Source organism: Melospiza melodia, chromosome 3, assembly GCF_035770615.1.
Source record: "Melospiza melodia melodia isolate bMelMel2 chromosome 3, bMelMel2.pri, whole genome shotgun sequence".
NCBI classification, from domain to species: domain Eukaryota; kingdom Metazoa; phylum Chordata; class Aves; order Passeriformes; family Passerellidae; genus Melospiza; species Melospiza melodia.
The window spans coordinates 8,019,989-8,042,087 of NC_086196.1; the positions used below are offsets into that span (position 1 = coordinate 8,019,989).

The window sequence follows — 22,099 nt, forward strand, 5'->3', positions numbered from 1 at the left end:
GCGGGCGGGGCAGGGGCGATTGCGGAGTGCCCGCTCCCCGTCCCGGCAGCGGCTTCTCGGCGGCACCGGCACTGCTTGGTCCCGTCCCGTCCCGTCCCTCCCTTCCCGGTGTCTCGGGCACGTTTCATACTTCGTTCCGTTTTTCCCCCTCAAAACAGGCAAGTCCCATAGCCGCCTATAACTGCCGGTGCCGTAAAGCGAGGCGCGGGCGGCGCGACAGCCGCGAGGTCCTCTGAGCGAAGATGGCGGCGGGCGAGTCGAAGTCGGTGCTGTTCGTGTGCCTGGGTGAGCGGGGCAGGGACGGCCGCTCCCGCTCCGCGCCCGCCGCCCCTCGGCCCGGGGCACCCGCGGCGTGGGGAGGGAGCGCGGTGGGGCGAGGGCCGCGGCCGGGGGAAGTGCGGCTCCCGCCGTCGGACGGTGCCGCGGGTTTGCAGTGTCGGGAGGGCCGGAGTAGTCGCCGGGAGGGAAGGGAGAGAGAAGGCGGAATACACCCGCGCCCTTTCTGTGATAGGAACCACGAGGAAGGGCTGAGCGCTGAGGGCGGCGGAGCACCGGAACAGCTTGCCCGGGGCTCTTGGAGTCCCCCTCTCTGGAGACGTTCCAAGCGCCCCTGGACGCGTTCCTGTGTAAGCTGCTCTAGGCCACCCTGCCTCGACAGGGGCACTGGACCAGATAATGCCCACAGGTCCGTTCCAGCCCTGATAGTTCTGTGATTCTGACAGGTCAGTAGGAAGTCTTGAAGTGAAATGCAGTGTTGACTAACGCGAAGCTTGTGTGTGGGAAAGCACAACACCTAAATAAGCGTAAACCAGCTCTGACCTAAGGCTGCCGCTCGGGGCAGCACGGAGAGGTGGCTTTGAACTGCTTCCCGAGATGGGTTCTGCAGCACTTGGCTTCGGGAACAGCGGCATGGGAACGGGGAACCTGCCCCTAGGCCTGCTGCTGCAAGCACCTGATGTGGGAAAGGGAGAGAAAACCACAACAAAAACCACTGAAGTTCACGTAAGAGCTGCTGTATAAAGAGGGAAAGAAGGGTAGGAGGACCTAAAGTAAAAAATAGAACTTGGTGGAGGCTGATCTGTTATGATCTAACAGTGAAATTCTTGTTCTTGTATGAGAATGAGTGAAAAGAATAAGACTTTTTTGAAAGGCTACCAAAATGAAGAAATAGAAAACTTTTTTACTGATGTTTTGTATGGTTAAGTTGTGAATCTTATCATGCAAAGTCCCAGGAAACAGAAGTGTAGATGGGATCAGAAATCACCTGAATGCTTTTCTGGAGTTTAGGACAATTAATTACTCATAAACAAGACATTCACAACCAGCAAGTAGCTAACCTGACTACACAGATTACAGAGCCATTCCCCGTTTTGTACATGCCTTCTCTAAACTTCTGCTTTCTTCCGGGCATCCCAAGCTGGATGGCTCTCTGCTCTGCTCCAAGGGGGCTGTTAACATGATATTTCCTAGCCCATATAATCTTACCTCTGTGCTGTGAACCCCTGGCTGTTTGCCAGGTTTGTTGCAAAACCATTAGTTAATGTTTGGGCTCTTCCGCTATCTGCTTTGTTTGTTGTTGTAATAGGAGACGTGCAGATTAGTTGAATAGCAAAGTAAGAGTTTAGTTTTCTGAAATGTGTTCTGATGTTTACCTTTGAGGAAAATGAACCCCTAATAATAATCCAGAGAAAACATCCTTTAGTAAGGGATTATCAGTTGGTGTGTGTTTAGAAGCTAGTGGTCTATACAGATGTTTTTGTATAAAAAAATCTTAATTAATAGGAATCCTCTTTCCCAAAGATGATGTTCTAAGGACAGTGGTAATCACCATCCCTGTGTGCTGAAGGGTGAGCCAGTGGGGAAGCAGACTGGAGTTCTGGCTGGAACTGAGGGAAGCACAGAGCTTTGGAAGAAGGGACAGGCAACTCAGGAGGACTAATGCATGTCATGAAGTTATGCAGGGAGAAAAATTAGAAGGTCCAAAACCCAGCTAGAACTTAAAGTGTTTACTGCCATAAAAGACAAAAGAAAATGTTTCTATAAATACATCAGCAGCAAAAGGAGGGCTAAGTAGAATCTCCATCTTTGTTAGATGCAGGAGGAAACAGCGACAGAGGATGAGGAAAGGGCTGAGGTGTTTAATGCCTTCTTTGCCTCAGTCTTGAACACTCAGCCCAGTTAGTCTCTGTGTACCAGCTCCCTGAGCTGGAAACAGGGATGGGGAGTGGTATCTCAGATTCACAGAATAGAATCACAGATTACTAAGCTTGGATAAGACTTCCAAGGTCATGAAGTCCAACCTTTGACCAAACCCCAATCTGTCAAATAAACCTCAGCACTAAGTGCCACATCCAGTTGGTTCTTGAGCACTTCAGGGACTCCCTCACCCTGCTGGGCAGCTCCTTTCAATTCTTTACCCCCCTTTCAGTGAAAAATTTCCTCCTGCTGTCCAACCTGAACCTCCCCTGGTGCGGCTTGAGTCTGTTTCCTCTTCTTTATTACGAGTGGCCTGGGAACAGACCAACTCCTATCTGTCTCCAGTCTCCCTTCAGGTATTGTAGAGGGCAGTAAGGTCTCCCTGAGCCTCCTTTCCTGCAGCCTAAACACCCCCAGCTCCCTCAGCTGCTTCTCACAGGACTTGTGTTCCAGACCCTTCACCAGCCTTGGTGCCCGTCTCTGGACGCACTGTAGTGAGGGGCCAGAGCTGCAGGTAAGGTGTGAGGTGTGTACTGAGTACAGGGGGACAGTCACTGGTCAGTCTCTGGTCCTGCTGGCCACACTATTGCTGATACCTGCTTGGCCCCATGGGCACACTGCTGTCAGCTGGGTGTCAGCCAGCACCTCCAGGCCTTTTCTGCCAGGCTGCTTTCCAGCCATGTTTCCTGCACTGAGGGAGCTGCTGGAAGTGCTCACTGAGCCACTTTCAATCATTTACCATCAGTCCTACTCAGCTGGGGAGGTTGTGGTAGAGTGGAGGTTGGCAAATGTGATACTCATCTACAAGAAGGTTTGAGAGAATGACCTGGGGAACTGCAGGCCTGCCAGCCTGATGTTGGTGCCAGGGAAGGTCACAGAGCAGATGATCATGAGTGCCATCATGTGGCACAGGACAACCAGGGCATCAGGCCCAACCAGGATGGGCTTAGGAAAGGCTTGAATGACCTGATCTTCTATGACCAGGTGACCTGCCTTGTGGATGAGAAAAAGAGGCAGGTTGTCTACCTGGACTTGACTATAACCTTTAACACCATTTCAGCATTCTCCTGGAAAAACTGGCTGCTTAGGGCTTGGATGGGTGCACTGTTTCCTGGGTAAAAAGCTGGCAGTGTGGGCCCAAAGAAGTGGTGAATGGATTTACACCCAGCTGACAGCTTGTCATGAGTAGTGGTTCCCCAGGGCTCAGTGTTGGGATCAGTCCTGTTTAATATCTTAATCAGTACTCTGGACAAGGGGACTGAGGGCTGCTGTAGTCAGTTCATACACAACACCAGGTTGGGTGGGAGTGTTGATCTGCTGGAGAGTAAAAGGCTCTGCAGAGTGAGCTTTACAGGCTGGGTCAAATCCAACAATACGAGGTTCAACCAGACTTAGTGCTGGTCCTGCCCCTGGCTCACCCTGCAGTGCTGCAGGCTGGGGGCAGAGTGTCTGGAGAGCTGCCCCGTGGAAAAGGAGCTGGGGGTGCTGGTTCACAGCAGCTGAACACGAGCCAGAGCGTGCCCAGGTGGCCAGGAGGGCCAATGGCATCCTGGCCCAAATCAGCAACAGTGTGGGCAGCAGGAGCAGGGCAGGGATTGTCCCCCTGTACCCGGCATTGCTGAGGCTGCCCCTCAAGTGCTGTGTCCGGGTCTGAGCCCTTCAGTCAAGAAGGACATTGAAGTGCTGGAGCGTGTCCAGAGGAGAGCAGCAAAGCTGGGGAAGGGTCTGGAGCACAAGTCTTGAAGGGCAGCTATGGGAGCTGGGATTGGTTAGTCTTGAGAGAAGCAGGTTTAGGAGAGACCTGACCACTCTCTACAATACCTGAAATAAGTTAACAGAGACAAGAGGAGAGGAAATGGCCCTAAGTTGTACCAGGGAAGGTTTAAGTCGGGTATTAGGAAAAATCTCATCACAGCGGGGTTGTCAGGCATTGGAAGGGGCTGCCCAGGGCAGTAGTTGAGGCTGCATGGGTATTTCAGGGACACATAGACATGGTGCTTAAGGACATGAGTTATTGGGTGACTTGGCAGTGCTGGGTTAACAGTCACATGTGATCTTCAGGGTCTTTTCCAAACTAAACTAATCTATGATTTTGTGAAACAGTTCATACATGTGGCTGTGTAAACCCACAGTGGTGATTTGCAAGGCTCCAATTCAGGAGCTCTTTTTAGTGTAACATAATAGTTATTATTAATTAATTATTAGGCCTGAGGAAAGGGTGCACAAGTACCAATCAGTACCAATGTTAATAGGATGGATTGTCTTAATCAAATGTTGTAAATAGCTTTGACATTTCCTCTTCTGTGTTACTGGGTTATGAAAAACAACCTTAGTGATATGCAGTGTGAAAGACTAATTGACATGATAAGCACTTTTTTTTTTTCCCCAGTGAAATACACTCTTCTCAGTTAAATTTTGTAGGCAACTTGTTTCTTGTTCCTGCTTTAAGATTGCTTAATTTTTTTTTGGTTATTTTTCAAGAGTGATACTTTTTCCTCTTAAATTTTACTAGGAATAATAGCTGAGATTATTGCTGAAAAGAGTACTAAACAGATTTCTAGAACTGCATTTAACTGTAGTGTTGGTTAATGCAGTACATTAGTTCTAAAGCTTGCCACATCTAGTGAGAGTGGATTCCAGAAAGGATACTTCATGAAAAACTACATTTTCTTTCTACAATGTTTTGAAAGAAACCTGTTATATAAATATGTATTATTTGTTTGTAATGAAATAAGCAGATATCATTACACAACAAAATACAATCTAGTTAATGTGCATAACTACATTAATGATAAGGGAGAAATAATCACTGAGAAATAATTGAAATACCCTGCAACATATGTAATTACAGCATATGAAAAGGTACCAGAAGATATTTTTTTCATTTAAGCAAAGAAAGAATTAAAAGTGGAGGTGAATCAAGATGCAGTTTGCTCATTTTACACTTACATAGCTCATGTAATTGATAGCTGAGCTCCAGAAATGGGCTTAATTTGATGCTGTGTTATATAAGTCTGCCTCTTTCTCTCTGATGATTTCTCCACTACAGCACAACAAGCTGAGTGGGCATCTTAGACCAGGCACTGGCTTTCTGGTCTCCTCCAGACATGGAGGAGCAGTTGTAAGATGGGTGTACTGTTGAGCAAAGTGGGTTTGGTTACATCTTCAGATGATTAATGCTTGTTGTGAATCACTGAGTATGACTGTTGTCCCTGGGCATCTAGACTGCATCAAATCATTTTTGAAATGGCAGCTAACTTAGTGGCTATGAGGATGTTAGATGACAGTCACAGAGAGATTTGAGTTTCCTGGTTCAGGTGCCACAATTCATTGTATGCCTTTAGATACAGCCAAGTACTAGGTTGCATGGGACAAAATGCTCTTTATAGCTGCAGAATGGAAAAGCAGTAGGTTGGGTAAGACATTGAAGAAGTCATGAAAAACAGTTGCTGTAATGAAGATTCTTTGCAGGTTGACAAAAAGAAATGTCTTTTTAAACAAAGAGAATGTTAGACAAATGTGAGGAAAATGACCTTTCTTCTATGTGGTATTTGTAATACAGCTGTAAGAATACAGTGTCTTATTCAATCTGTGTTTCCTAATGATGCAGAAGTGTTAAAAAGTTGAAAACATGGTTGTAAAAGTAATTCTGGAATTGAAAAACAGGGTCTATGCTTAAAATGTGTTAGGAGTCTGATTGTTACAACTCAGTGCTTATGTGTTGAAAACTTGTGTTTTCCTGATGACTCTTCAGGTTTATTAGAAAAGCAGCAGTTGAATAATTCAGGATAAATATTCTCTCTGCAAGGAAAGTGTTTAGAGACACACACACACATACATGCACATGAATGCAGAAACCAGGGAATCTGAACTGAAATCTGTGCCTTGAATGGTTCCTCACAAAAGTAATTGAATGCTGAGTGTGACAAGATGGAAGGAACTAGGACTTGTGATGAAGTTCTGACAGGATAAAGTGACCAGTCAGTTTTAAACACTTGTGAAGGGGACCTGATGAGTGTGCAAATGATGGGAAGCATTCTTCCAGTCACTTTGGTTAAGTGACCATTCATGGAAACATAAGTAGAACAAAAATGAGGTTTTTGCATGTGAGAGGATTAAATGAAACTTTTGTTACTAACAGCAGACAGCAAAAGGAAGGAACAAGAGAAAACCATTTGTTTGCATTTGGGGAAGCTCTGAAAAAAGTAGGGAGCTGAATAAGGAATAATTAAGATACAAAACCACATTAGAAATTAAGTGATTGGATCAACATACTCAGAGATGGGCAATGGAACTGAGCATTAAATGGATTCAAGTTCTCTCTCCTGCCAGTAGAAGCAGAGCTTCCATTTCTGCCTGGGAGTGGATCAAAGATTAGTGCAGAGACAGGAGTAAGAACTGAAAAAATTAGGTGTTGGCTTAGGTCACTGTCTCTGGAAGCCTTGTGCTTAGAAAAGAATGTGAAAACATGACTTCTTAAAAGTGATTGACAGATGGTTCCAGTACTGATTCTGTGATTGAAATCTCTTGTCCTTGAATCATTGTATTTGGAGATGTTTGTGGGATTAATTTCAGTAGGTGGACTCTAGCTACCTTGGGCACAAGTTTTCTATGATTGAAAATGTCACTACAGCTCAGAGAACTTGATATGCAAAAAAATGAAGGGAGAAGGGGGAGATTTTGAGAACTTGAATACTGCTGCCTTCTGCATAAAGCCAGCATGATCAGATCAGTTGGAAATACAATAAGCAAGGGAACACTAGAGGAGGATAGGTAGTGAAGATAATGTGTAGGTAACATTTAAGGAGAAGAATGGTTCAAGTCCAAGGAGGAGTTTAATTGCCCTATGATTTTTTTTTGTGAAATTTCTCCATTCTCCTAATGGAGAATGTCAGTCCGTAACTTAGGAAATACTGTATATCTGTGAGGATGCACAGCCTGGAAAGACCAATGTGGGATGTACAGCTGCATCTGAAATAGATAGAAATTAGTGAGGAAAGTGACTGGAAAACAAGAATTAAGTTTGCATATGTTAGTGGGATAAGATAGAGCTTTACATCAGTCTTGAGATGAGTGATAACAGTTGCAAGGAGTAGCATGGGTAAATTTGTTTAGATTAAAATAATATTGCAGAGTATGTGGGGAAAAGAGCTTCTTTTAAGTCAGTTCTGTGATTCTATCCATGTTCCCAAAAATAGATTTAAATGCTGCTTGAAGTTCCCTAACAGTGTTAATACCTCTGCTAATATCTGGAGTGTGTCATCAGGGAAGATGTGAATTTTTAAGTCACAAGCTGGGTTAAGTGTTGGTTTCAAAAATGATCCAGCTGAAGTTTCTAGGTACTGGTAGAAGTGGTAGTTAATATGTTTAATCAAGGGTGATCATGGTACTGTTCATTATGGCATTTTATATGATATCATTAAAGATTATATTTATGGCATTTATTTTAAGAAGTGAGCAAGCTGTAGGAGAGTGAAAATTTGGAACAAGTTCAGTCCGTGTGAGCAGAAGGCTAAACAAATGGAAAAAGCCATGAGGGATTTATTTCAAAAGTACCATTTTGAAATTTTGGGAGCTAGTTAATGAATTACTAGGTCCCAGAATATTAATCATTGTTTTTTACTGATATGGTAAGTGTGGTAATGAAGGTTACCATTCATGCCCAATTGTGTGGGATCATTATATAGAGAAAAAATTTTGTTCCAAAAGAAATAGATGGCCCCCACAGCTGGTGTAATGGGAGCAGAATGTAATAGTTTGGAGAAAAGGCTTAAAGGTCACCTATTTGAAGTTACAAAGAAAGAGGGAATGGACAAATTTGGAGTAGGAGGCTGTAATCATAAATTTGATACTCGTGAATGAGTCAAAGGTGATTGTAGAAGTTCTCAGGTTGTTTTCAAAAACACTATGTACCTATTACAGACTTTTTTTAATTTAAAAAACAAATGTGAACAAACTTTTCCTGTACTGTAATCTGTCGTTTTGTTTGTCAGTATTCAAGAGAAGTAAATTTAAATTAGAAGTGCAGATTTGACTTAACTGGAGTGATTAGATAAGGTCAGTTAATTTCATGAAGAGATTGAGAGCTTGGTTTGTTTAGTTTGGCACAGCTTGGCAAGGGTTCTGTATCTGTTGAAGGAAAGACAGGCTGATTTTAACCAAGATCAGATGAGCAGAGACTTCCAGGAATAAATACTAAGTTGAAACTGGAAGGTCTAATGCTGCCACAGGAAATTAGTATCTGGAATAGCCTTTTAAGATAGATGATGCTTTTTAAAATGGAGCTTGATGTGTTTGTAAGAGGAGTGATGCTGTACAGGCTTGCAATATCAAAGAATTGAGTTCATTGATATGAAGGTTATTTTCTGCCTTGTGCTGTATGTTATCATGTTTTGAAATTGTACTGTTTTAACTCACTCAAAAACTGAGATTATTTTTTACTTTATTACCATATTTTAAGCATTTACTTAATTAATAGTACGAACTTATTTTCTCACTTAACCACATAGGGAGCCCCAAAATTTTCCTGCTTTATTTTCCTTCCAAGACTGATTTCATTTCTGTGTGTGAAACAAACTAATTCAAACAATGGAATTAGTATGTCTTCTGTAAGAAGATCTGATGACATCAGAACTCACTTAATGTTTTGGCAAGGTCAGTTTTTCAGTGGTTAGCCTGTTCCTTTTGCCATTTAGTTGATTTGATGTTCTCTAAATCTTTGAATCTTTGATAGTCCATTTGTTTTGCTTCAGATCTTCACTTCCCTCTTTGTGATTTTTTTTTTTTAGTTGATGTGTGACAGCAGTTACTGAATGCCCAGGTCATAGCAGCTTCTTTCTAGCAATGAAGTATCTACCTTGGTGTTTTGTTTACAAATGAGATTAAGTGCCTCATGTAAAAATTTCTTTTTGCTGGTGGAAATTTAGCTTTGTTCATTGGCTTTTTTTTTTCATTTTATAGTTTGAGATTTGGAAACAATTTAATAAGAAGTAAGAGAGTGATTAATTTAAGGGTACAAAAATGGGTTTTGCCATTTCTGGTATTTTATACTTAATCTGCTCAAAAATCAGAGATGAGCAAAGTTACACATTATGTCTGATGGGAACAGAAGATTTGTGTGTGTGAGTTACTGCAATCTGCATGACAAATCAAATATTATGAGTATCCCATCTAGTTACTGAAAATTTCTGGGGATGAAAAGGTAGAAAGAACTAAAGGAATAGTTGAAAAGGCTTTTTCTTTTTGTTGAGACACTTAATTCTTTTCAAATATGAATTTCTGCATGCATTTTTAAGAGCTCTGCCCTAGATTGCTACAGTTGTAGTTACAGTTTCAGAACAAATGTACTGCAGATCCATTATTTTTAGTTTTTAATGGAACTGTAATTCATTGTTGAAATAGCTTCTTTTTGAAAAGAAGGTCAGATCAAGTGGCTAGGGCAATTGGAGTTCATTGGAAGAGAAGATTGTAAATGTATTTGGTTGGCTGGTTGACAGCATTTAAGCTTTGTTATGTATTAGATTTTATTCCTAATCCTCTGTATTTTGGGCAAAAAAAGTTCAGAATTTCTTTTTCCCGTGATGTTTTTAGAGCTTGTGTACTTGAATTCAATTTTTGGAGTTTAGACTTGGTTTCTGGATGCTGCTCTTGATGAGGGCTCAGTTTGAGCTGTAGTGACTTGAATTCAGTTAACAAAAGTGTTTTTACTGCAGGTTGTTCAGCCATTTCACTACATTTTTAGAATGGTGGTGGCTGTGTTTTGGACTTGTTCAAGAGACCAGTGGATAGTACAGAATCCTAGAATGATTTGAGTGGTAGGGGACCATCAGCTGGGTCATCTCATCTGGTTGCAATGTCTTGCAGCAGAGATGCCTTCCACTAGACCAGGTTGTTCAAAGCCCCATGCAGCCTGGTCTTGAACGTTTCCAGGGATGGAGCACACAGTTTCTTTAGGCAGCCTGTTCCAATGTCTCACCACCCTCACTGTAAAAAAAAAAAAAAAAAAAAATTCTTGTTTATTCTTGTTCTCAATTTCTTTTTAAAAGCATTGTCCCTTGTTCTATCCCTACAGCCCCCTTTATATATAGAAAGGTTGCAGTAAGATCTGATCTCCCCAGTCCTTTTCTTCAGACTGCACATCCTCAGTTCTCACTCAGAGGTGCTCAGCCCTCAGATCATCTTTGTGGCCCTCCTTTGGCTCCCACTCCAAGAGCTCCATGTCTTTCTAGTGCTGGGTGCCCCAGAACTGGATGCATCAGTCCAGGTGGGGTCTCATGAGAGCTGAGCAGAGCGACAGAATCCCCTCCTTTGACCTGCTGGCCATGCTGCTTGTGGTACAGCCGAGGATATGATTGGCTTTCTGGGCTGCAGGTGCACTCTGCTGGCTCATATCCAGCTTGTCACCCACCAGTGTCCCCAAGTCCTCTACTGTGCTCCTCTCAATTCCATCCTGCCACAGTCTGTACTGATACTGGAGATTGCCCCAACCCAGGTGCAGGGCTTGGGGTTCTCATATACATAAATTGCATTCTGAGTAAATAAAAATCTTTAATCTGATCTGGGTGTAAAAATCCACACAATGACTGGTTTTTGTTTTCAATAGTCTGAAAATTCACTTGAATCTCTTGTTTCCATAGGAAACATCTGCCGCTCTCCAATAGCTGAAGCAGTTTTCAGAAAACTTGTGACTGATGAGAAGCTTGAAAATAAGGTAAGTATTGCTTTCTGTTCCAAGAAATAACTGTCTCATAGCCAGTCAGAATATAAGCAGTAAGGAAAGAAACATAAAAATATGAATTTGTTTTTCTGTAGTGGAGGATAGACAGTGCAGCGACATCTACCTATGAAATAGGAAGCCCTCCTGACTATCGAGGACAGAATTGCATGAAGAAGCATGGCATTCCCATGAGTCATATTGCCAGGCAGGTACTGTACCTTAATTTTCTTTAAATCTGTCTGTGTATTTGTTCTGTTCTTACAGTGGAGGACAGACAGTGCTGCTGTTTCAGACTGGAACGTGGGGCGCTTCCCAGATTCAAGGGCTTTAAGCTGTCTAAGAAATCATGGCATTGAGACAGCACATAAAGCACGACAGGTAGAAGAGAGTATATTTTCTTCCTTATTCATACCTGTGCCCTAACCATTACAATCACAGAAGTCATTTGAGCAGTGCATGGTTGAGCATCAAGTATTAAATAAATAAATACTCCGTGCAGTTTTTTAAAGGACTCCAGAGCGACTTAACTCTTCTAGTTGAACTTAATTAGTTTTTTGTTATTAAGGTTCATTGGAAGTATAACTGGAAAACATTGAACCAGTTTCTGCATTGTAGAAAACTCCTGCCTCCACATGTTTAGTATTCTGAGCATTTTAAAATGGTTTTTAAAACTGGACTTATTGTAGTAATCTGTGATGCATCCTTCAGCAAGGAGTTGTATATTTATTTAGCAGGTCCAAAAAGAAGTAGAATACCTCTTCATTCATCACAAAAAGCTTCTGCACTTGCATGTAGATCTTTTAAAAATATCTGGAGTGCTAAATTAGAATTAAAGCACTCAAACCCAAGACTAGTTGCCCAGCTGGTGGTAACTTCAGAGGAAAACATACCCTTGAAGCATTCTTAAGTCAAAGGTAGGATTGCCATTTAGTGAAATCCTCTAAGTTTTACCTGAACTTGTATCTGTTTTCATTAACAAAAGAACATGTATTTATTTCCATACTGAATTCCAGAGAGATTGGAAGTAAATGTGTCTGCATCTATTTAAATCATTCAGACACTCATATAAATGCACATAATTTACTTCAGTTAACTACTCTCTGGATATGAGAAATTCCTTTAGGGCTTGACCTTTACTTAGTTTGAGTTTACGCCACTAGTTTTTGTATTGACAAAAAGATCAAGTAGTCTTGTTACTATCTTACATTTCTGTTCCCTTCAGAATTTTTCTGGACCTCACTGAGGTCATATTTACTTTTTTCACTTTTCAAAGACTACATGTTTAGATTTTTGACTTCCAAAAATAAATTCTCTCAATTAGTCAATTGCCCTCTGCTTGCTGACCTCTCCTGATGGTAATCTCTGTTTATATAAAACAGAATTAAGCACAGCACCATTTCAGATTTTTCAATAATTTACTATTAAAATAATCACTGCAAAAATCTGTTGTGATCTTATCCTGTTACAACATCCTGATTTACTCTTCATCAGTTCTTACAAACATCCTTATTTGTCAGTGTACAAGCTAAATGGTACTGAAATTATTCAGTCAGTGTTTCAGTCATAACAGTAGTGTGACATATTTGTCTTTCTAGAAGATACCTTGAAAACTTGAGAACTGTTCTTCTAGGTATTCCTTGAGTGGTTTATGAGGAGGTAAATTAAAACAAAGGACCCAAAACAAGTTGATCCTCTGTCTTGAAGCAAATCTTTATATCTTCCTTTGGCAGAGAAGGAATGAAAACATTTTAATGAAGACATTTGCTTATACGTTGTGGCAAACGAAGAGATTTTTCAGTCAGAAGATCTTAAAATGTTACATATACAGGGAGAGAAAATTAAAAAATGAGGCAATAAAATGAAAGACATAACAGGATGAAAATCATCCTGTCTAAATCATTCCAGTACACATAGTTTCTGTTGTAAAGAAAATCTTCAAATCCCTGAACTGCAGATAACTGTTTATTTTGCACTGATGTTGACAACATAGCTCCAAATTTGTTTTTTGTTTTCCTAAACTTCTGTCAGATGGTCTCTGCTGATTCTCAGACCTGATATGGTCTTGTGGTACTTCTGAAAAAACAGGTACTTGACAGTGTAGAACAGGACTTTTCAGAGTGGTCAGGTTAGTACAAGTGGAAGTGTATTTGCTTCACTTTTAGCTACAAACTTTAGGATAGAATTTTGTGTGACACTTGTTTCAGAACTGATTAAGGAAGATTTAATAACAGAAGCTGCAGAAATAGAGAGTAGGGATTTATCTTCTGTTGCCTTCAAAGTACTGTACAATAATAGTCTTCAGTCCTCTGGAAAATTGTTACCCACCCAGTGAAAGGCACCTTCTCTCATGTAATTTTTGCATAATTATGATCATGGATTGTAGCTTTTTTTTAAATTCAGTACTACAAGAATGTTTTATGTAAAAGAGAATATTAAATTGGTCGTGTCTTACCATCATGTACAGTGATATTCTAAGTTAAAAGTGAAGCATAAAAACAAATTATATATTTATATATAAAATAAAGTTGTTATCATTTTAGCTAATGGCAGGTTGCTCTATGAAATTCTCTAAGCTCTTATTCTTCATGCACAAACCAGGAAGTTTGTAATAATGTTCACTTTTATTCATGCTGAGGCAAAAATTGATTTTGGTATGACTCATACCATGCATTTGCCTTAAATATGAAATTGAGATTAGAAGAACGTTGTATTAAATACTGTTTCACAACTGGGTAAATTTGAGGATTACTACCTCTCTGTGGGTTTCAGACAGAAAATGAGATTTCCCTTCTGTAAATAAAGTGAAATGTTTCACTAATAATTTAATAAACGTTATATGCATTTTTTAAATGTAAAGTTATTGTTATCTGCGTAGTTTCATACAAAGTTGACTATTTGAACTCTCCACTACACTTCTCAAAATGTATCTAAATTTTTACATTCTCAATTTCATCCCCCAAAGTACTAGTTTTAGTAGTTTTGAGGAGTGCCTTCATTTCACTGGAGTTTGCCCAATTAAAGCTTTTTTATTTTTTTTTTAACTGACTCTGTGTTATGGCTTAAAAGCACGAGCCAAATGTAACCTTGGTTTTAGGGCTGCATTTGCAACGGTATTAGTGCTGGTCTAGGGTAATAACTGCCACACTGTCAAGTGTTCCTAGTTTATTTTTCCATTTGTCCATACAACAAAGAAATCAGTGCCCTCCTATTTTCACAGGGGCAGGTGTTCAGCTATGTAGAGCAATCAGAAGCAGCCTGTAGAAGTCCTGATTAGATTTGCCAGGAAAACAGAGCTATTTCCACTGCGAAAATATTTTCATAGGTCAGAGGCACTGCATGAATACAGCAAATATTTTTACAGTGAAAATAAACAAGTCTGCATTAGTTTTCATCATTAACCCTTTTTTTTCATGTTCATTCCTGACCTTTCATCTTCAGTTCTCTTTGTGTGTATTGTTTCATTTATGGCTTTATTCTGATGATAATTTCTGTCTTTTCTTGCTCCCTGTTATGGGAGCTTAATCAGTATCTATTTGCTGTTTGCACAAAAAAAAAGTAGCTGTTTTTCCATCTAAACTTTTTTTTTTTTAATACATAAATATTTTTTACAAGTTAAAACTCTGACTTATGGGATACTGTGTTTTGCCTTTTGGCTGTTTCCTTGCTTACTCACTTCTCTAGCCCTTCTTTGTAGGGATGCCTGCCAGAAAACCTGTTCTGAACAACCTTCCCAAGTTTCTTGGTTGTGATGCTTCACACAGGACTATATATGAAAAACAGTCTTAAAGTGAACTCTAATATTAAAAATTTTATTCCATTTCTTCATCCTCATTATGGACACCTGGTTCAGATATTTTATGCCAGCACTGGGGCCATGGTCTGGGAAGATTTTACCCTAAAGTAAGGCTTAAATGTAAACTGAAATAAAATGAAAACTGGCAAACATCTCCAGCCATCCTTATAACAAGAAGGTGGCATTAGTATTTAAGTCAGTGGTTTATCTGCTGTGTTTGCCTACATGAATTGAACTCAGATCTCTGAACCTAATTGATACTTATGTTTAGGAGTCAATAAATTACAAGAAAGAAAAAGAACAGATAACATGATGGTAAAATGTACAATAGATCCCAGATTTTTCACCTCATACTACAAATTTTGTGAATTTACATGGTCTAAAATACTGTGGACGCATTTGTTTTTAAGAGATTGTAACTAATGCCATCGTACTTCAGCTTTAAGTTTCACTTGGTTTATGTTCTTGTGCAGTGGCAGATTTCTAGATTGGAAGTATTGCAACTGATTCCAGGTTACCTACATTTTTGTTCTCCTATCAAGAAAGTAATTTTTCTGTTTTATTTTTAACCATATTATTGCATGATTCCCACAATTGGAAATTGCTTTAGTTTTAGTAGTTGAAAAGTACTAGAAATGTTGTTTTTAATAATATTCTAAGTTGATGCATGAAATGTAAAAGGAAAAAGAAAAGGTTGGTTAAATAACTGACTTGGGTTTGTGTTTTTGTGGAAGGTTTGCAGAAATGGATACATAATCATGGTAAAACATATTTAAAATGTTTAAGTTATTGTAAAATTGCATAAAGGCGCAGTTCTATACTTTCCACCTGTGTCTTTTTTAAATAAATTATAGCTACAGAATTTGAAAACACCCTTTCATTAATCAAATGCAGTTTGTAGGCTAAAGCACCTATTTTTACTTCTAGATTACTAAAGAGGATTTCCAGACCTTTGATCATATACTTTGTATGGATGAGAGCAATCTAAGGTAATGTATGAAGAAATGGAACAAATTCATATGGATTACTTGTAGTGATGTCTCATAAGTCACTTTGAACACAGATGTCACATTTTACTGCTTAGCTTATGTTGGGGTTTCTTTGTTTGGGTTTTTTTTTTTTTACATGTATGTGAATGATGTGCTAATGGATGGATTCTTCACTTCTAATAAGTTTATTGAGCCAGAACTCAATGGTTTATTTGTGTGATACGTGCCACTCAAGGATGAAGGAAATGGAAATTTAGTTACTTTGTGCTATATACAGCTGATGCCTGTATAATTAAGAATGAGGATGTACTTACTGTCTTGATTGAAGTGATCAGTTTTTCTAATTGCATGGCAATTAAAAGACAAACTGGGAACTTGGAAGGATTAAATATGATGTGGGTTTTTTTTTTACTTTTTTATGTAGAAAAAGAGAGGGAGCTCTGAAATTAGCAAGGTTGTTAGCTTGGGGAAATCTTGTTTTATTGTTAGCTGTGCTCTAGCTGAGTGTCCTTAAGAAAGATCTGGTAAAGTAGCTGCCTAGTGTAAAATTTAGGATATCACTAGCAAAATTTCTACTCAATTACATGTATAATGAGAGTTAAGGAGCTGAATTTAATAAACTACAAGTGTCAATGTGCTTGTAAAGGCTATTGTCAAGTTATTTTAAAAAAGTCACAAACCAAACCACCAGAACCAACAACAAAACCTAAATAAAGACCCTATTAGTAGCACATAAAGTCTTCTAGAAGCAGCACCACTTAATTGAAATAAGTGTGATTTTGTTGAATTTTCTGGAATGTCTTGAATAAGCTCTCTTCCACAGCCTTCATGAATGAAGGGTATGTAACACTTGGCTTGATTGCAGTGTCTCAGGCAATGACGTGACAAGGCTTCCTTCTATTTTCACTTGAATTCTTAAACAGAAATTTGAATTAACAATTTATATGATATGATCTTTAGAGCAGAAGAAATATCAGAACTATAACAAGGATATTGCTTCTGCTGTGCTAAAGTTTTGCCTTTAGCTTGCACTGAGTTCAACTGTTTTGCCTAGGAATGCTTATTTGTAGCTCTAGGAGGGCAAGCTGATTCCAGGTGTTGATGGAATGCCTGTCAGAAAAGGAAGATTTGGGATGTGTCTTTTCTTTAGTACCAGAGCCATCTGACCCTGTCCTCTTCATTAAGTGGTATGCCAAAAACCTTTAAGAAGATGGTCTGACTTTTTTTAATAATAGAAGGCTAGAGAATTTATTGAAAAATCTGTAAATTCAAGCAATAGGTTGATAGAGGATGTCTGAATTTTCTTCAAGCAAAACCAGTACTGTGGTCTCACTGCTATTTCTAAACTATCTGAAATTAATTTCTTAATCAGAATTAATAATTTTAATTTCTTAAAGCTGATATGGTGGTGACTAAGTATTCACAAGGGACTTCTTTGCCTTTTGTTATGGTGAGTAAGTAAAATGATGATTTGGTATGGAGATGTGTAATATTGAAATAATTTAGTATGTTTTGGGAGTTCCTTGTGAAGATGATAGTACTGAGCTGCCTTTAATCTGAAGATGATGAGAGGTCCATTTTAAGTATGGATAACAAACAGATGATCAATTTTGGGATAAGAAATGGCCATTTTTAAGCAAAAAGAGAAAATGCCATCTCAAAGCTGGAATGCTTTATCAATGCGAAGCAATGTAGAAGGAAGAGGATGTGACAGTTGGTAAAATGCTGCAGGATATCAAAAGGAAAACAGGTGTAGCTCCCTGATTTACCATTTTCTGCTAACTGGATGTGGTAGGATTTCACAAGAGCTAGAGCATAGCAGTCTAAAACAGTGGCTTTGAGCAGACAGGAGAGTCTAACTCATACTTCTGGAAAAATACCTGGATAATTTCCATTGCTTTTGTTCAGTACAAGCTAAAGGTGAGTGTTGAAAGTACTAATCATTGATTTGAGAATGAACTTGATGAACTTAAAAAGTTAAAACTGTTAAAGAGTTTTTTTTTAAGCTGTGGATAAAGTGCCTGTCTGCTTATTTATGCTCTGAATTCAGTTTATGTCTTCCATACTCAATTAAAAAAGACCCCACTTAACAAGAACAAGGAGCAGCATAAAGTCCACAGGACTGATGGAGTCCAGAGATATTGTTTTCCTGTGTTGTCTAGAAATGGTCATGAACATTGATGCCAAAATTCTGAAGGAAAATTCAAGGAAAAATTTTATTTTCTCTTCTACAGAGATTTGAACAGGAAAAGCAACCAAGTTAAGGACTGCAAGGCCAAAATTGAGCTACTTGGAACTTACGATCCACAGAAACAGCTTATCATTGAAGATCCATACTATGTATGTGTAAGAAATTCTTTGGGTGGCTTCATTAAAAATTGTGTGTGTGCAGTATAATCTTCCCAGATCCCCAGTTGGCATATGATATATTATCTGATTATCTGTTACACTAAAAGTGTAAAGTGTTTTTTTTTTGTGACTTAAGGAAACCATGTATTACTGGGATAGGAAAGGAAAATGTTACTATGCCGATAACATTTATTTAAATTAAAATAATGCAGTGCACCTATATTTTCAATGTTGGGTGAATCCCTGTTTGATCAGCCTTGTTACAAAGACGATATGTCTCTAACTTTCTCAGGAAAGTTAAAGACATAGCCATTGACACAGGTGGTCAAAAGAGCTGGATAATGCCAGCCAAAAGCAAACAATTTGACTAACATTCTTCAGTTTAGGAAACAGAAGTGGATGAAGATGCAGGAGGGTTCTATAAAATCTTGATATCATGGGGAAAGCTGAATAAGAAATTGCTATCCATTACCCAGGAAGTAGAGAATAAGGTATAGTGGTAAGCAAATGGTATTAGTGGGAAGCAGGTTCAAAACAAAAAGGGGTTTGTTTTGGGCATTTTGTTTCCACACAGTGCTTCATTAAACTGTGAAATTCAACATGACTGGTTAGTGTGAACCTAAAAAAGGAAAAGACTTAAAAGACTCAAGAGTGAGTGGAAGAAGTACATGAAGGAAAGTCATGCAGAACTGTTGAATACAAAGTCACAGAGTTTGTCTGTAGAAATACCTGAGCTCAAATTAGAGAGAAATATGCCAAAGCTATCACCAAGTATTTGCACAGTTTTTATTTTTTCCTAATGTCTCTTGCTTGCCATTACTGACAGCAGAAAAACCAGTCTGCAATTTGTATTTGCTCTTCAGCCACTATTGTTTTTCTTAAAGTCTTTTTCCTCTTTTCTTTTCTAGGGGAGTGAAAAGGACTTTGAAACTGTTTACGAGCAATGTCTTAGATGCTGTAAAGCATTTTTGGAGAAGTATCGTTAATGCTTCATCATATAATTTCTAAAAGAAAATAATTAGCTTCTTCTGAAATATGTAAAGTTTACTTGATTGATGTATTTAAATTGTAAAATTATGCCTCTACATTCAGTACTTACTCAGTTTAATTTTGTATTTTAGCTGTTCTGTCATCTAATGAAAAAATATAGAAAGGTTTTAATCTGATTACATGATCAACCATTTTGTCACACATCAATGTAGTTATAAAGTATATAATTCAGTATAAATTTTTCTGTAAACTCTTCAAGTGCTTTCTCATAAGCACTGCAAAAGTAACACCTTGCTTCTTTATATGTAATGCTAACTGAACTGAGGTCTTGTCCTCAGTGAATTGATTTCAGTCAACTTTCAATGGTAGTCTGTGAGATAATAATTGATGTGTAACTTAGGTGTGTCATCCCAGTATCATTAGGCAGCCTTTGGATGGAAGCTGTTTCACATGGAGCCTGCTAGACTAAAAGGTCTGCTGCCTGATAGAACTGGCTATGTCTTCCTTTAGTCTGACACAAGCACAAGTAACACAGCATTTACTTTGAGGAGAAAACATACCTGCTTTAAAGCTGAAATGTGAAATCACATATTGTATCTCACAGCAGTAAAATAGTCAAGTCCATGCAATACAGTGGATGAGAAGTTTGCTGTAATCCCAGTTCCTACATGAGGGTCAGACAGTATTTCCAGATTTACTCAGGAGGATGTACAGCCTGTCAAAAGTGTTCTTTGAGAGTATAGTTCAGTGTAAAGACAATCCATCTGTAATAAAATACTAAGTCAGCAGAAGGCCAGTAAAGTAGACAGTTCTGCTCTTGGACAACATTTGAATGCTTTGTAAAAGTCTATACCTGCTTTTCTGAGTATCACCCTTCCTGTCTGCCTTAGACATGTAAATGTACTGAGATCAGTAATATAAATGATACCATGATGATTTTCCTGTTTTGAATATTCTCAGCATTGGTATGAACTAGCATTACCACATCATCTGTAAAACTGGATCTATAAAATTTGTTTTCTTATTTGGCCTTGTTTTTGTCTCTTGCTGCCTTCCAAACTTGTAGTCTATGTACTTGTCACCTGCTCAGCCTTTTGGGAGAGAGATGGATTTCAACAGAAGATTGTGTTATTCTTGGGGAGGTTGGAATCCTGGTGCCACTCTGTTTGTTGCAGACTTCAAAATGGGGATTAAGTTTCTTGGGATTTTCTTTGTAGAATAGATGTGTTTGTGTTAACGAGATTTGTTTTGTGCTAAAATTTCAATCAGACATAAAACTTCAGAACTTGCTTAGAAAAGGCAGATGGTAGGAGGAATGCTTAAATACAGAAATCAGAATCTTTGCACATTATTGTATTATCATCAGTTTTGACTTCTAAAAATAAGTTAGGAATTTGAAGCTAATAGCTGTTTCACTTTTCAGGGGCAAAGAGTTATACGCTATTTCAGATCCAATTAAGTACTGACTCTGGAAAAAATATTTTTTATTTGTTTATTAATGTTTTGACAAAGTAGATGGGTGAAAATGATGGGCAGTTAGGGACAAAACATCCTAAATGTGGTTTAGTACTAACCTCAAAGGTGGGAGTATTTAGGCAGAATCTGGTGTTATTCCCTGCCAGAATGATCATTTCAAATATTCCAGTGGAGGTAAAATAACTCATAAGATTGAGAACATGATGGTTTGTGCTTTCCCATTCATGGCTACGTAGGAATTCAGCCCATAGTTTCCTGCATATTAAAGCTGAGATTGAAAGGTCTTAAATCTTTATCTTTGAGCTGCTGGGGTAACAAAGGAAATAAGAGGATATGGTTGTTTACCTTCACTGGGCTTAGGAATCTTCCTGAAAAGTGATACTTAGTCAAAACTCGTGTTAAATTCAGTTCACATTTTTAAAGTTTCAGCCTTGAGACAGACTTTCAGCAAGCAATCTAGTGACTTAATAATTCACCACCTCTACGAGGAAGAAAAAGCTGGTTGATTTATTTTATAATTAGTAGGGTTTTTTTTAATGGAAGAGGGGAAGGTGCTCAATGGTATTTTATGTAAATTTGTAAAAGCCCAGAATACAGAACAGGGATTCCCTTCAGGAAGGACAGTTGCACAGAACCATTATTTGGGTTCAAGAAGGAACAGTGAAAACAGGATTAAGACACAAATCATGTATCATACAGATGACTAAGCGCTCACACATCCAAAATACCACTCATGAAAAATGTAATTTTGAATGAAAAAATACAGAACTGACTCCTGTTTCTCCCTCCCTGCCCCCACAGCTTGTTATAAGTGGTAAAGTTAAGACTAAAAAAAAGTGCTGTAGTCTAGTATAGGTGTGTTTTCTGTCAGAGTATGATGATTTCTGCTAAATCTAGAGAGAACTTCTAGGGGATTAATTTATTTATATTAATTGATGAAATAATAAGTTGCTATTTCCCTTTTACAAGGAGATTTTCTTGTAGGTTTTTGTTTAGCCAGATTTTGGGTATCCTACTAGAAAAAGAAAGCTTCAATATTTTAAACTCCCATGTTAAGTGTTAGTCTGTGGTCTTGTCAGTGGAACCCCACAGCAAAGCTCAGAGTTTCACCCACGTTTACTGCAGATGAGCAGCTTTAGTGAATCCCATAGAAGTTGATTTCTTCAACAGCCATGTTTTCTGCAGGCATGTATTGCATCCACTGAGACATGGAACTTAGCATGTAGTCCTCACTGAAAGCAGTTTCTAGAATCTCAGCTCCTATTGTTCTCAGGGTGGGGAGGGTCATGTTTGGTTTTGGTTTTACATTTTGTGGTTCAAACTGAGGATGGAATGGAAACTGTAAATGCCAGGACTAAGATAAAAGTGGTTTGTTTGTAGTAGGTTGGCCCTGGCTGGATGCCAGGCACCCACCAGAGCCTCTCCCTTGCTCCCCTCTCCAAATGGACAGGGGACAGAAAATAAGATGAAAGGTGCATGGGTTGAAATAAGAACTGGGAGAGGTCACTCACCAAATAGTGTCATGGGCAACACAGACTCATGCTGGGGATTTTAACTGAAATTACTAATAAATTCAGAGCAGGGTGATGA

General features: G+C 38.9%; 1 protein-coding gene across 2 annotated transcripts; it reads left to right on the forward strand.

Moving 5' to 3' along the window:
- The first annotated feature begins 187 nt into the window (after window positions 1–187).
- ACP1 (acid phosphatase 1) lies at window positions 188–20,057 on the forward strand. 2 transcript variants are annotated; one of them, XM_063150771.1, is made up of 6 exons: window positions 188–285; window positions 10,833–10,906; window positions 11,177–11,290; window positions 15,633–15,694; window positions 17,929–18,034; window positions 18,952–20,057. In XM_063150771.1, exons 1-6 carry the CDS (start codon window positions 243–245, stop codon window positions 19,027–19,029), a joined length of 477 nt encoding a protein of 158 aa, XP_063006841.1. In that variant the 5' UTR covers window positions 188–242; the 3' UTR covers window positions 19,030–20,057. The 2 variants fall into 2 exon arrangements, with proteins under 2 accessions (XP_063006841.1, XP_063006840.1); XM_063150770.1 differs by lacking the exon at window positions 11,177–11,290 and adding an exon at window positions 11,008–11,121 and having other exon boundaries at window positions 189–285.
- The last annotated feature ends 2,042 nt before the right edge of the window (window positions 20,058–22,099 follow it).